Consider the following 15282-nt stretch of genomic DNA (forward strand, 5'->3'; position numbering starts at 1 on the left):
CATGTCAAAACTGCTGAAGTGTTAGCACATCAGCAAAAATAATGTACATTTCTGTAAACAAGTGAAAAAGCTTAAAGCTTATTGTGTATATATTATTTATAATCTTTTCTAAATAAATTTATTTTTCAGTGGGTGCTATTACATCAGAGCTTTTGCTAATTATTTTTCCCATTTCTACATTTAAGAAACAGTTTATTAATTTGGCATTCAGCCATGTGGCATTAAAAGGGTGTTTTTTAAATAAGCTCTCAGTGAACACTCAAACAATTACACACCACACCTGATTTTGGACATCAGTTTACTTACTGCTTGACTTGAAAGACCAAAGGAATGCAGTCTTGGGCTATTCTTTTTCCTTCATCTTCTTTTCCTTATCTTGGAGTTAGGAGGCAACAGCATTAGCAGACTGCAGTGTCTGTTCTATAACCTGTTCTTCTATACTCACAGGGCTAACACAGGTGAAATGGAGGACAGATTCTTTCTCCAAGCTACTCAGAAATATCAGAAAATTAACAAAAGTCAACTCATGCAGTTTTCCCACCCAGCAAGTATTTTTAAGCTGACTTGTCTTTCAAAATTCTGCAGTACCTACTATCAAAAGGTCACTGTTGGGCTGGCTGTTTTAAGTTCATTCTTGTGCATGCTGAAAAATTTGTCTCCTCCTCACATGGTAGAAGACACTTTCTTCTTGTCTCCTCTGCCCCATCCCCTTTTTCTCCTCAGTGAAGGCAAGCTCTGTCATTACTCTGTTTATGCCCTTTATTTCTCAGAAGGTGGCAATGAGAACTGTGCTTGCTCACACCCAGTTCTCTGGCTGGGTGGGGAGACAGGTCCTGGCCTTTTGGGTTGATCTGCTCAAACAGTGGCTGTTACATAATTCAGGACTGAGTTACTTTCAAGATGGATCACAAACAGTGGGGTTTTGGTCTTCTTGAAATTAAAATATTTTAGAAATGAGCATGAGCCTTCTGGGATATTTGCAACAGCACCTAGGACATGTCTGGTTAGTACCAGAATATGTACTGGAAGTATGACAGGATCCTTCCACTGCTTGTCCCATTGTGCCTGAGCATGGAGGTCAGCTTTGGACCTTGCTTTCATGGGAGCTTGAAGAAGAGATGTATGCAAGGCTGTGTGTGTATGAGCACAGACTGAAGCACAGCAGGTTCCCTCTGAACAGCAAGAGGCTGCTTTACTAGGCAGGTGACTGAGCCCTGGAACTGGCTACCTGGAGAGGTTGTGCAGTCATCACACAAGTGTTTTCCTTGAGAATCTAGACTAAGCTCTCCCTGGAGAGACTGAGAGGGGCTGAGCTTTACAGATAAAGGATTTAGTACAGTAAAGAGACATCTGAAGAAACCTCACATACTACAGCAGTAAAGGAAAACAAGCTTTCATGTGCATGCTCACCAAACTGTTTATTCCCAAACTCTGAAGTGAAAGAGGTGTAACAACACCTGAAAGTGGAAACAGAAACCAGCAACAAATCAAACGTTCCAGAACAAAGACATTAATGCAGCCCCAGCTCCCTGTCTGGTGCTGGGTGGAGATGTCCCGTCACCAAATAAACCTGAAACACAAAGAGTTATGTCACGATAATAAAACTATCATCTTCCCTTCCAAGTCTTTTAACTAAAAGAAGTGTCCCAGTATCAGCTTTTGATCTAATTCTTCAACACTATGCATTAGTTCCATCTACTCCTACGAGAAGGATATCACAGAACAATACTTAAGACTCCAAGGTCATAGTTTCATGATTCCAATATTAGAAAGTGATAGGAACATCATATGTTCACATCTGCTAGAAGAGTGCTTATTAAATGGGAAGGAATTGGGAATAAATAAATGGGAAGGAAAAACAAATGAACAAGGCTGGCCAAGAAATCTGAAAATCCAAGTCTGTGGTATTCCCCATAACCCTAATTAAGAGTTTTATACACATAGTATAAAAATCTTCATTAAAACTATTCCATATTTGTCTAGTATGGACACCAGTATGTTTTCATGGATATTTGCCTGAGCAACCATCAAGAACCACCAGCACCTGACACAGATGAAAAGCTGTAAATAAAGATTACTTTTGATGGTTTGGGCAGAGAACACTACCACATCTGCAAATTGCCTTTTTCAGTTACTGGCAGCAGAAGCTCGCTATGTTATACCACCCAAGGGTTGTTTTAGTGCCTGTAAAATCTTAAAACTGTGTGTTTCAGTAATGGTATCTAAAGAAGTTCATTTAGAACAACTTTTTGGTTTATGTTAAATACTTTACTAATAGAATGGATGTGTGGACAGAAAGGGTTTTTTTCTGAAATAAACTTAAGTTGTCCACATAACTGGCAGTTTATACTTTGCTTAGAACTTCTGAAATCGTGGTCACTGTACTTACATGTTCACTGATCCAACTCTGCAAGACCCATTTCTATCAGCTTCAGATGAACCAGATTTTTGTCATCTCCATACAAAGAAATGGTAACCTCTGGTGAAACAGTCTGAAAGTTTACAGTGTTAAGAGTTTCAGATTTAAATCTCAAGTAGATACTGAAATATTTTACTGGCTGTACTCACTGTCTAAATGGAACTGTGAATATAAAAAGAATACCTCTGTTTTTAAGTAAATTGGTTTTAAAATAACAGGAATGCTCAGAAACTTTGTGATTGCAGAATTAAGAAAACCACACCATTTTCTCTTAGCTTTCCTTCATGGTAAATGGTTTTCAATTTTAAACTATAAGGATTCATAGTAAAATAAAGACTTAGAAATTTGAGTGCTGGTAAGAATTTTAGGCTCAGCAAGAACCAGGGGAGAAAAAAAAAAAAAAAAAGGCATTTCTTACAAGTATGGAAGCAAAGAGATGCTTTCCTTCAACACAGTCCACCATGGTCCACAAAGCTTTCAGGCTCCATTCTGGGGAATAAGGAATTCTTTCCACATTTTTGTCATCTGAAGCAGGTCTAAATCCAGCCAACAGAACTCGTACTGCTTGAACTGGATACTTCAGAAGATGACAAGGTATGCGACGCAATCTGAAAGCAAAATGAGAAGTGTTCATCCACAGCAGTAAGGACATCAGGATGGCTGAATGGCTCATGCAGCACTTTTATGGTGAGGGATTCAGGACTACAGGAACATGCCAAAATCACACCAAACAGTTCTCAGGCAGGGCTAGGCCCTCTGAAGGACTTAGCACAGGAGCTATCAGCAGCTCAATACGAGAGACCCGTCCCCAGTACCCTGCTCGGGGAGGAGTCTCAAGAGTTGAACAAAGACTGCAGCACAGGAATCCAAGTGAGAATAATCACAATGCAGCTCCACAAACCTTTGCAGTCCAAATGCTTCACACCTGAATGTGCTCTAGACACATTACTGTAAATAGGTACCTGGAGTTTACATTATTATCTCCCCATTCTTTATATCCCAAAAGCAAGGGAAATGGGAAGCATAGAAATACAACTCTGAAGCAGAAGAGACTGTCTCCCAAGACCCTAACAGACTGTAAAGTACAAAATCTATTCAATCCCCATTTCTGCATCATCTTCAGCAGGGAAGTTTACCTCCCGCAATAAGCTTGAGAGCAAGTCATTGTCATTAAGCAGTACATATGTATGTATATATGTACTGTATATATAGGTTCTAGATATCCACATATATATAAACACATATGTACGAGAAATTCAGACAGGCTTACAGAACCGTAAAAGCCTGGGATGTGTGAGACGCTCAGCTGACATCTGTGTCAGCACAGGAGCAGTCCAGAGTATCTCAGAACTGCACAGAACAGGGATTTGAACTTCCATTTTCCACGCAGGCAGAGCAGGGTGTGTCCCACTCAGATGCTCCTTTATTCCCAAGTTTATTTCCCAGCTGTCTTCTGTGTAGGCAACAGTCACACAGGATTTAGATTTGTTTGTACACCTGGAGGGTTCAGCACTTCTTTTGAGGACCTTATTCAAAAGGTGCAGAAGCAGATTAACCTGAGCCCACTCACAGGTTAAGTAAGTGGAAATAATGGAGAAATTTGATATTGTAATAACAGGCTTCTCAGAACAACCTGAAACAAAGAAACAGATGCACAAACCCCACACACCCTGCAGACAGAAATTATTTAACCAGCCAAAACACCTTCTCTCTAACTGAAATCCAATGGTAAATGATTATAAATATATGTAGTTCTAGAAAAAATAATAATAAATGTAACATACATATTTATTTATAAGTATTTCTTAATGAGACTTAAGTGTATACATACATAGACACAGACATTTTACATGCAGTTATTTCTTACTTACTTACCTGCTTATTGGGGCAACTAAGTAAGTACCATAGTCAACAAACTGAACCAGAATCTGAACAGGGACAAGCTGTGTAATAGAGAGGAGCTTTGCTCTATACCATAAACCATCCACATACTCTGCAAGGCAAGGCAGCTCTGTAAAAGAAAGAAAAAGCAAAAACTATCACAAAACACTTCACAGTACTCAGTGCAGTACAAACTGACCTTGAAAATCCACTTTGCAACCAAGATTAAGTCTCCTCTTCCTGATCAAAACTGTACTACAATTTTGTTCCATGCACCTCTAATTCTCTCTGAACTCCAATCCAATCAGTACTATGCAATTTAAGTAAAATTTCTCTACCTCACATGGCAATGGTGAGAAGTAACAGTGAATTGCTTGGTTAAAAGATAGTGATCCCAACAGTTTAACGTGCCAGCTTTTCAACCTGGACTCATCTGCACAATCCAGTGAGTAAACAGATTGATCACCAAGTGAACAGACATGTCTGAATGTCTGAAAGACAGGGGCAGATAATGCCTAAAATTTCACCCAGAGTTTTATGAGTTGGCAGAATCAAGTATGAGTAAGAACTGCTTTCTTCACCAGGTTTTAGACAGCCATATTTGTGTTAGTTTAGGCCCAACAGCTGTGGACATTAAAGTGGTGCTCCTTAGGTGTGGTGCTCCTCTAAACATTTGCAACATGATTTTCTGTACGTAACTTTTGTCTTTTGAATATTTAACAAAATTGTCACAGTTCAGTGACAGGTGCCTTTAGGGTAAGTCTTATTACTGCCAAATGATTTCTAAACTCAGTTCATGACTCTAACAGGCATCAGGAATCTGAGTTTTGTCTTTCATTTTCCAGTGGAAAATGACACAAAAGCCTCAATTTAATGAAAAGTAAAAACATATTGCAGTGTATTATGTAATGATAGTGTGATCTTACTTTCCAAAACTCTTATTTAAAGATACACAGGAATAGAAAAGGAAACTCGGGCTTTCCGAATACACACATGAAACAACAGCAAAAACCACACAACGTACCTTTTTTGAAGTTTGTTAGGTGAGGAAGTGTCTTTACAATTTTATTGCACCACTTCAGGGCTTTACTAAGGCTCTCTGAGTCACAGCAGGCAGATCTCTCTGTGGCAGAGCTCTTTGTAAGGTTCTCGGAGTAATCGAGACGAATATAAACCTATTTAAAGAAAAGGTTCTGATGTTACTATTTTTTGCAGTTAATTTCAAAATGAGAAATTCCAACCATTATTAAAACATTACTTTTAATCCAGGTTCCATCTTTGAAAGGTTCAGCATCTCCTTGCACTCCTTTCTTCCCTGTTTCACCATTCAACATTCAAAGTCCACATAGGAATCTTTTATTTGATCAATACACATGACATTCTGCCTTTTGCCTGGGAGATTGGGCAGAGCTCCAGGAAGTTGTGTGTGCTTATACAAAATTTGCTGTTGTTCTGCCACATGAAATTCCAACAACCTATTTTCTTATTAAAAAAAGCTAAGCACCAGACTGCAGTAGTGCAATTCTTTCAATTATTTTTTCTAGAGAAATGATTAGTGTTTCACTGCCCCCACCTATGAGATTATTTCAGCTAAGTGTTGAAAGAGAGCTGCCCCACACAATGCCCTGCACCAGTAGCTCAGGATCATTCTGCAGCCTCTAATGCTCTAAGATTGCCAGCTGTGATCTCCTTTTCACCAGCTCGATGGGACTACAGCATGTGAGATGTTGACCAAACACACTCACCTCCTTGGGGGACACCAAGTGGGAAACTGTGACAGGAAAGGTTTCTCCTGGAACAGGCAGTGGTTGCAGCAGGTACGAAGGCAAAAGGTTTCCTTCAAAGTCCCCCTAGACCAAGACAGACTTCAGCTGAGCATCATATTGAATAAAAAAATAGAAACTAACTTAGGTATGACTTTTGGTTCAAAGGAGTTACCTAATAAGGTGTATAATAACAATAAGCAGTGTGTCCTTGATGAAAAAAAACAACATTGCAATGTACAGATACAGATTTTTCTTTGCAGCATGGCATTATCCAGTGTATCTTTTAGAACTATGTATTTGAATTCTACATGTCATTTCTGCATTTGATTCACCACAAAATAAACCCCAGTACACTAAATTATACTTTTAGAAGGATATATGGCACACAGCTCAGCTAGATCATAGGTCGTGAAAAGAGCTCATTATCTCTTGTACTTAAAGCATGATGTGTTAACAAAATGTACAATTTCTCCAAAATACACTTCTACACATTGACTCAATGAACACTTTTCATTATGCACTGAGAAAAAGAGAACAGAAGAAGCAACACATGTAACTGGAAAATGAAACAAATTATGACCCTTTGTTTCCCCTGCAATATCTGAATGAGGATGCAGTACAAAAAATCATTATATTCCTCAAACTTAACGAGGAAAAAGAAACCTTTTCCATTCAAAGTACACATTCCTAGAAGTAAAGAAAGGATGTCTAACTAAATTATAGGTACACATAAACTGAACGCCAGATTTCTGCAAAACTGTCAGGAGCACTGTGAGTCAGGAGCCATCTGACTTGGACACACACCCCTGGAATGAGAGTCACTGCTATAAAGCTCAGCACACTTGGGAGGTTCTGATGTATTCTCCAACATCCTGCTGCCCTACCAGGAATCTTTCAGGCTAATGCCTAAGCTAGGATGATCATATGGTAACAAAGACCAGATCCTAAGCTCATGAGTGCAACACAATGCAAGCGCATCTCGAGACAGAGACACACTGCAGCAGTGGGTGCAGTGAGCTCTGCTTAAAACACCAAAAGCAACTGCAAGGCTCACAAAATAGAATGAAGTCCTCATCAGCTTAATTTACCCCAAATCACCAATGTGAAACAGAGTTACAAAACTATAGAATAAAATAATAGGTAATGGTTACACCTTACACAAAAATAATGCACTTCAGCTGTCTTGTGAGCATGGCTGCTGAGTCTCTACAAATAAAGTCAGAGCTGATTATATTTTAATGTGTTCATAGCTACTTGCTTCCCACTTCAGTTGTTCCTGAGATTCAGCTTGAGTTCTGGATGCCTTTCTTTGTTTCTGGTCTACAGCTGAACACTTCCGATGGCTGTTTTCTTACAAATTGTTCTGAGTCACTTATTCCTGGAATGGATCTGCTTAATGCTATTATGCCTTGAGGAAAGAACTTCAGGCTTTCTGAATTCTTGCTCACCACCTTCTTACACAGCTTTAGTTTTCCAAATTTAATTCCTGTGTTAAAGGTACAAATCTCATTTCCAGATCCATATTTAGTTTGCTGAAAGCTGTGTGTTGTGCTGACTTTATGAAAATAAAACAAGAGATTGATATACAATTAGGTTTTCCATGGTTACTCAGTTCTAATATACATTGAGGGATTTTTCTAACTGCATCATGAGCCCAGTGGCAGACCACTCGAGCCTTGCACCAGCAGTGACAGCAGCAGACTGTACTGGAAATTATTTTCTGAAGCAAAGGTGCTTGTTGGAAAGAAAAGTACATTGGCAGACTTAAACAGAATTAAGAGAAAAATGGAATAATGAAGTCTTAGCAATTTAAATAAACCTGATCCTAAGTTTTCAAGGAACAAAAAAATGAAAACAAATACAGAGAAATTACTTATGTATGGGTTTTTTGTGTTAAGACAATTAAGTTAAGTGGAAACTTCAATCCTCCCCTTAAGATCATCAGGTAAGTTTTCCACATGTTTGGAATAAAGATCCTAGGTAACTCCCCTATAAATCACTGAGTTTATGATGAAATACTTGATTTAATTTACTCCATCCTTGGATGTATTTCTGGGAATACCTAATCCCTTCAAGTGATAAAAGTAATACCCTATTCCTAGTGTTGTAGAGGAACACAAAAACTAGCTGGACTTTAAACAGAAGTGCAAAAATCTCTTTTCATTACAGAATCCATGAACAAACTTGTGGCAATTCACTATTCCACAGAATCTTATCAGCATATTGTAGCTCCTCACATTGTGCTGCAGATCTGTGTGCTCAGTCCTACTGCTGCTTACAGCACAAAACCACATAAATATTAAAAAAAGTAACAAATCCTCCAGGGTCACAACAAGCAACTGAAAAGTTTTTCCTATGTTAGAACAGCAACAGCAAAAGGGACACACACACACAAGTCTCACCTGCTTTTCTATGTTCTGGCAATCTTCAGCAACACAGTACCTCTGGTATGCCATGAAGGACGAAAGCGACATCCCACCAAAATAGAGGCTGATGGACAACTTGCCCCACGGGTTATCTGGTAACTCCTATTTACACAGGACAAAACAGGATTGTAATAGTAATAACTGGGACTGAGGTTTTAGAAACAGTGACCAAGGAATTCAAACAGCTCTTGTTGATATGTGTAACACTCAAAGACACAAGACCAAGATACCTATTAATATCAGCTGTAACACAAATGGGAATATCTCTCTGAGAAGGAAGCACCAATTGCTCACCCTTAACACTGAAATATTATCCCATGTTTGCTCACTTAAACCCTTCCCCTTCACAATTTATCATTAAGCTATCTGAAATGGCTTGTTTTCAGATAATACAGAGAATGTGTTTCCCTACAATTTTAATAAATAAATTTAAGCACATCCACACTGAACTATGTCAGAATTTTATCACTTAAATTAGAATTTAGAACAATTTATGCTGCTGATAGCTAGAAAGATAATGCAACATGAACAGGGTGAAAAAACACCACTAACTCTAATGGACATATTTAAGGCCTGAAAACTATAGTAAGGGTAAAGTCAAAGGAGATGTAAGTTTAGTTGTGGCTTTTCTTTTGTCTAAGAAATACATTTACTGCTACACTCCCTCATGTACCATTCTTAATGCCAGTTAAAAAGACAACAAAAACTTGGCTTCATTCCACATCTCAGAATAAACTAGGCTACCTTAACATGAATTTCAACTTCTTCATTTTTGAGAAGTTCTTGAAGGTATTCTACTGCCTCCTGTGGCCAAAAATTTCCAATCTATTTGGAGAAAAGCAAGACATCAACACATTAAGATGCTAACAAGTAGTACTCTTCCTTTCTTAGCGTAGATGGAAATACACAACTAACATTAAAATAGAAATCTGACTAGAAAACACACGTCATTAGTTTGATTTATCTACAATAATTTAAATATTATCTGCTATTTGGTGCATTAACATTTATGTGACAATGCAACCCACAATTTTCAGATCCTGAAATGGCTTTGAAAGAGACGCTGTTTGTCAAATCTAACCAAAACTATGTACACAATAATGTACGTGTACAAAATTGTCCGAAGCATAATCCAACAAATTCCAGAAACTAAGATAACATTCAACAAAACACAGAAAACCTTAAATACTTTTATTCTCTGCTGTATTTGTTTGCTTTCCAACCTGTGTGCTTACAAGCTTGTCTTTCATAGAATTATGGACTGGTTTGGGTTGGAATGGACCTTAAAGATCCAGTTTCAACCTCATGCTGTGGGGCCAGGGGCACCTTCCACTAGATCAGGTTGCTCCAAGCCCCCTCCAACCTGGCCAAGAGCACTTTATTAAAGCAAACCTGTTGGGTCCTGATAAGGACCTGCTGAAACAATCCTCATCATCTCTTCTCTGAATCCTTGCAGGCAAGGCAGCAACTAGTCTCAGCCTGACTAAGCAGGATATTGACTGGAGTAAGCACCTAGCAGCACACAGATGCACCATTACTCACGGGCAGAGTCTTGTAGAGCTGACATGGGATGCAAAACGGAGGAATGCCAGTGTAAAATGTAGTTGGATACAGGTGACACTGAGGAATGCTCTCTATGTAACCATGATCTACATACTGGACCTACAGGAAATGCAAAGATTTGCTGAGATAATTCCTGAAATACTTAAGTTTAGTAAGGGAATGTGTTTGTTTACAGCATTACTTTTATGGAGGGAAAATAATAATGATTTGATGGTAAGTAGGTGATGTGACAGAGTGGAAATGCAAGAAAGGATTAAAAGAAATGGTATGGCAGATTAGAAATTCAGTTTATAAACTTCTCTTGCAAGAATTCCTGCCTTTTGTGGAATATTCAACATCAGTTTAAAACTGAAAGGAAAAAAAATTGTGAACTAAGGTAGATTTTACAAATCTGCATTCAAAAATCGTGAGCAGACTCAAGAGCTTAGGTAAGATGAACTGCTAATGAGAAGAAGGCTCTATACCCATGCAGCAGAAAGAATTCAAAACAGACAGCCAATACTTTTTGGGTGGGGATTAGGGCAGGTGTGGGATTCTAAACCTAATGGTTTTCAAAGCATTCTACATATGGCAAGACCAATAAATAAACCTAAAACGGATTACTTACAGGAGATAAAGAGCAACTTTTTACTTAAGAAAATTAATAATTACAAGGGAAACTACAGGAGAAATTGTGACAACTGAAATAGGTAGACAGATTTGATCTTTAAAATAAATGTAAAAATGAGGACAGTAATCCACACTTTTAACAGAATGAACAACTGCACAGGTCAGCTGTGAAAAAAATGTTAAATCCATTATTTTAGAGGATTAGATTATATGCCTTTTAAACCTACATATGCAGATATACATACACTGTCCCCCATTACCCCATACAATCAAACCTACCAGGAGAGTACTGCCGCTGACTTCTACAATTTTAGCTCGATACCACGCAGTATCTGATCCTCTTACAACACAGGCTTCTCCCTTCTTCCAGCAGTAGGGAATCAGGAGACCAAGGCCTTTGAATGCATTTTGTATTTCAGCCATCAATTTGTTTAGAGCAGTTTCTTGGGAGAGGGGATGAAATAAAAAACAATAGTCTCTAGCATTCATGCAAAATATTTCTATCACTAAATCCCATCAGATACAGATAACAAGTACAAACATATGTGCAGCTCTAAAAAGTATTTTCCAACACTGATACAATATGTATGTTCAATATCTAGTATATGCAAAAGAGTTACTAACAGTAAACTGCATTTCCAGTTCTGAAGCCATTAGAAATTCTGAATTCTAATCTCAGAAGAACTTATAGAAGAATCTATAAATTTTCTAAGTGACATCATGGCAGCACTATATCAGAGCAAAACAAAGCATGAACAAGACAACAACTCTTAAACCATTGTTTCAGTGGTAGGACACCATGAAACAACACAGAAGAGGTGTCCAAAAGAACCCCTCCTGCTATGGGTACAGCCTATGGTACAGGAAGAGCTGCAGGAAGAACACACAGTCTTGTGCAAGTGGAGTTACTGTATTCTGAATTCCAAATTTTTAGGTATAAAAATAGTTACATAATCTAGCAATTAAATGCACTTGTGAAGCAAAAAAGATATGAGAATATTCTCATATTCTTGTATGTAAATATTTTTCTAAAGCACAATATACTAACATGGAACTCAGGTGTGACAGTGCATCAGTCGGAAGAAAATGGACCTCTTTCAAACAATACAGATAGGAAACTGTGAGATGGAGAATGTACCACAAAGCAAATAAAGAGCCTGAAGAAACTGAGCTTAAATGTGTACTGTGCTTAAAATGAAGGAAAAAAAAATACAGCAGTACCTGAGAACCAAGATAACTTCCAAGAAACTTTATGACTGTATCTTCATCACTTTGAAATTACTACATTTACTTTATCAGTCAACATTATAAAACAAAGCAATTGTTGCTTTACCCATTACAGCTTAGAGAAGAAAGGCATGTAACCTACTTATCCCAAGTGTTTTGGGTTTTTGGATTTCTTGAGAGGGTGGGAGGACAGAAAAGTTGATTTAAGGACAGAGAGAATCCTTGCCTCTCACACCAAAGGACAACACCTCCCAAGAGGAATCTTTCAGAACAACGAACATGTACCAGATGGGTGTTCTAGAATACATTCTGATATGCAAGGGCACTCAGATTCATAAATTTTCTTCTATGTAGACTCACCAAATAATTTTGGTATTATATAAATAGTTCCATCCCCTCCAATACAACTCACTACAGCCTGGAAAATTTTTGCTTCAGGAACAATGGGAGATTTATATACTTCATCCATTTCTGAATGAGGCAGTGGTTCATGAATTTTGAGTGATTTTTGTTCACTCTCTGAAATAGTGGCATTTTCCTCTGGAACAGTCCTGTTTCTTGCAGATGCAATTTTGGAATTACAACCATCCAGCTGTGTGTTCTCCTGCTCAAAATGTACTTCAAGATGTTCCTTGGAGACCATAGAAGCCCTATCAGCTTTACCAGTTCTAGAAGATTCAATCAAATATCAATATATTAACAGACAAAGAATTTCAAAAGTGCAAAACTACAAAATACAAGTAACACACAGAAGTTGCAAAGGTATCTCAAAATACTGTCAAGCATCTCATCCACAAACTTAGAGAACTGAAATGTGCCATGGATACAATAAATAACATTATACTCATTGTATAACATTATAAGGAAGTTCACTGAAGATGGGAGTTCTGTTGCTAGAACTGAAGAACACAATCCAATTTCTTTAATTTACTTATTAGTTTGGTCAAATATGAACATCAGAAACTGAGAGAATATAAAAGAAAAATATCCAAACCTTCGGTTTCTAAGAGCCAAACCCTGTTCAATAAGATATTCAGAAGTATCAGTCACTTTTCCTGTTTCATCTTTGCAAAGAATTTTCACAGGTAAGGCACCACCCACATCATTTTTCTGGAAAAAAAAATGGGAGAGCTGATAACATACTACAAATACTAATTTCCTCTAAGCTACAGGCATATTTTTCATTTTATTGGTACTGACTGTCAATCAGACATCCTTGAACAACTGGTACCCACATGAGAAGACACAATTTTATTTAATACATATGACAGTTCCAATCATTTTGCCAACTGTTCTACACTACACATGCTATTAAAAAAAATTGGAAAAATTTGCTTTTTCCCTCAGCTCTTTTACTAGAATCAAGTGCCAAACACTTGCTTTTCAGCAGGACACTTCAACTTGTGCATAAGTAACTTCACTCGTCACTGCTTTTCTTTACACACACTGTAAAATACCACTGGCAGTTGCCAAGAGATGCTGAACAAATCAAATCCTTCTAATAACCTTTTTTTAGCTGTGGAAGAGATCAATTACTAATGATATTCATACAGCACTGGATTAATTCTTTCAGTCTCTGAGGCTTGAAAACAAATATAGTAGCTGCTGAAGTAATTCTCATCAAGAACCTGAGCAGCTTCTTATTTGTCCATAAAGGCTATCAGCATCCAGTGATCCCAAAGATACACCTACTATTCTTCAGTAACCAAATATATCAAAGATTAAATTGTTTCCATACTGGGTAGTCAACTGCTCTAATGCTCCAGGGAATAACAAAAGTAAAGCAGAAAGAAGAAAAAGAACCTTTTTCCCTAGAGCAAACAGCTATACAATCAAGTTCTATTCATGACTTTTTGAAAGGTAAAATATTCAGGAAAAAAGTCCCAAATTAGCAAGACAGCCTGACAGAAATTTTATAAATACCACTGGTTTTGATTACAAACCTGTATAACTATTTTCACTTGTGCTCCAGTTAGGTAATAGGACAAGCATTCACACACTGTTGCTGTCCACTCTGTGCTTCCACCTGTGGGTCTAACATAGAACAAGTGATAATCTCTAGGCACAAAAGAAGATGGCATCTCTTGAGTATAACCACCAACTCTTCCCTGTACTAAAAACTTGGCTGTTTTTCTATACTGCCTGAACTGTTACGGAAAATAAAAAGAATCTCTACTACAGACAAGAGTAACACAAAATCATAAATTTCTGGATCTCTACAACTGGAAAAATTAAAAAATACAAGCCCAGAGTTTCATGAGTTCCAGAAGTTATAACATCTGTCATAGCAGTCTAGAAAAGAGACCTTCTATACAGTTCCATGAGATCAAAGTCATCTCAAATTCTGAGCCAAGGGAAAAAGTATTCAATGAAATAAATCTCTTCATTATTTTGTAACTCAACCTATAAATATTTTTTATTTCTACAGCACAGTTTCTGCTTTACTACTCTATAGTATAACCCTTAAAAAAAACTCCAAACCTTTATTAAATAAATTACCAGCCACAACCCCAATTTCTTTATTCAAAAAGCACACCACATCTAAATCTTACATAATCAGGGCTAACAAAGGTATGCCATTATTAGTTTCTAATGCTGCCACTCAGTATAAGGGAAAGGCTACCTTATTTCTGTCAGTGAACATTCTATTGCTAATGTCCTGATGGTCTTCATGTTTTCCTCAAGTTTTCTTAGACAGCTGATCTCCACTGTTTTTTCAGCTCCAGAATCATAAAGTAGAACCTGTTACAGGCAAGAAACCACAAAACTGAAAAAAAAACCCTCTCTTGCTGTTATCTGTAAGAAATGATAATTCAAAACATCCCTGAGGAGGTTAAAAAAATTTCAAATATTACTAGGATTTAGCAAATGCCTTTTGCACTGAGATAATTCATCACAACTCAAGCAACTATCACATCATAGCATAGGGACAAACCATACAAATGTGCTCAAAGAGGGTTAAACAACTTTACTGACTTTTTGGTAAACCAAGAAGCACTGAACTATCTTTTCTCCACCCCTTGCTTTTTATCCTGATGGGTTTAAATAGCTGTTTGAAGGCTGTTGGGTTCAGAAGGCAGATGATGCAAACCTGAAGTACAAAGTCCCATTTCTGCTTCCTACTAAAAACACCCCTAGGCACAACCTAATGATGGTGGGAAAAAAAAATCAACAGCAATCCAGTCTTGAATTACCTGCAGGATCAAAAAGCCATTCTTACTTTGGAGACACATAAGTATCTAGTCACAAAATGCCTTTTCTGGTGCTCATTATTTTCCCATTGGTACAATAAAACATATGTTTCAAGCAGTGCTGTGTGAGGTTATTGTGGAAAATATTACAGCTACATGGCACAGTGCATCACCATCTGTTTAGGGCTCATGCAACTGCC

General features: G+C 37.6%; 1 protein-coding gene across 3 annotated transcripts in view; it reads right to left on the bottom strand.

Annotated features, from left to right (window-relative positions):
- Positions 1 to 1358: 1358 nt before the first annotated feature.
- RNF17 (ring finger protein 17) overlaps positions 1359 to 15282 on the bottom strand; it is a 36163-nt gene continuing 22239 nt past the window's right edge. The window contains exons 21-34 of one of the 3 annotated variants that reach the window (XM_031506454.3): positions 14515 to 14633; positions 13835 to 13925; positions 12886 to 13001; positions 12252 to 12559; positions 10944 to 11107; positions 10035 to 10154; positions 9237 to 9317; positions 8469 to 8594; positions 6046 to 6150; positions 5325 to 5475; positions 4295 to 4430; positions 2838 to 3027; positions 2390 to 2492; positions 1359 to 1570 (exon numbers count right to left, since the gene is read on the bottom strand). In XM_031506454.3, the coding sequence (XP_031362314.3) occupies positions 2394 to 2492; positions 2838 to 3027; positions 4295 to 4430; positions 5325 to 5475; positions 6046 to 6150; positions 8469 to 8594; positions 9237 to 9317; positions 10035 to 10154; positions 10944 to 11107; positions 12252 to 12559; positions 12886 to 13001; positions 13835 to 13925; positions 14515 to 14633 (1806 nt within the window). In that variant the 3' untranslated portion in view covers positions 1359 to 1570; positions 2390 to 2393. The remainder of the gene's footprint in view (positions 1571 to 2389; positions 2493 to 2837; positions 3028 to 4294; positions 4431 to 5324; positions 5476 to 6045; positions 6151 to 8468; positions 8595 to 9236; positions 9318 to 10034; positions 10155 to 10943; positions 11108 to 12251; positions 12560 to 12885; positions 13002 to 13834; positions 13926 to 14514; positions 14634 to 15282) is intronic. The other 2 variants (XM_085581075.1, XM_085581078.1) reach the window with 2 other exon arrangements.

The sequence above is a fragment of the Lonchura striata genome, chromosome 1 (genome assembly GCF_050655825.1).
Source record: "Lonchura striata isolate lonStrDom1 chromosome 1, ASM5065582v1, whole genome shotgun sequence".
NCBI classification, from domain to species: domain Eukaryota; kingdom Metazoa; phylum Chordata; class Aves; order Passeriformes; family Estrildidae; genus Lonchura; species Lonchura striata.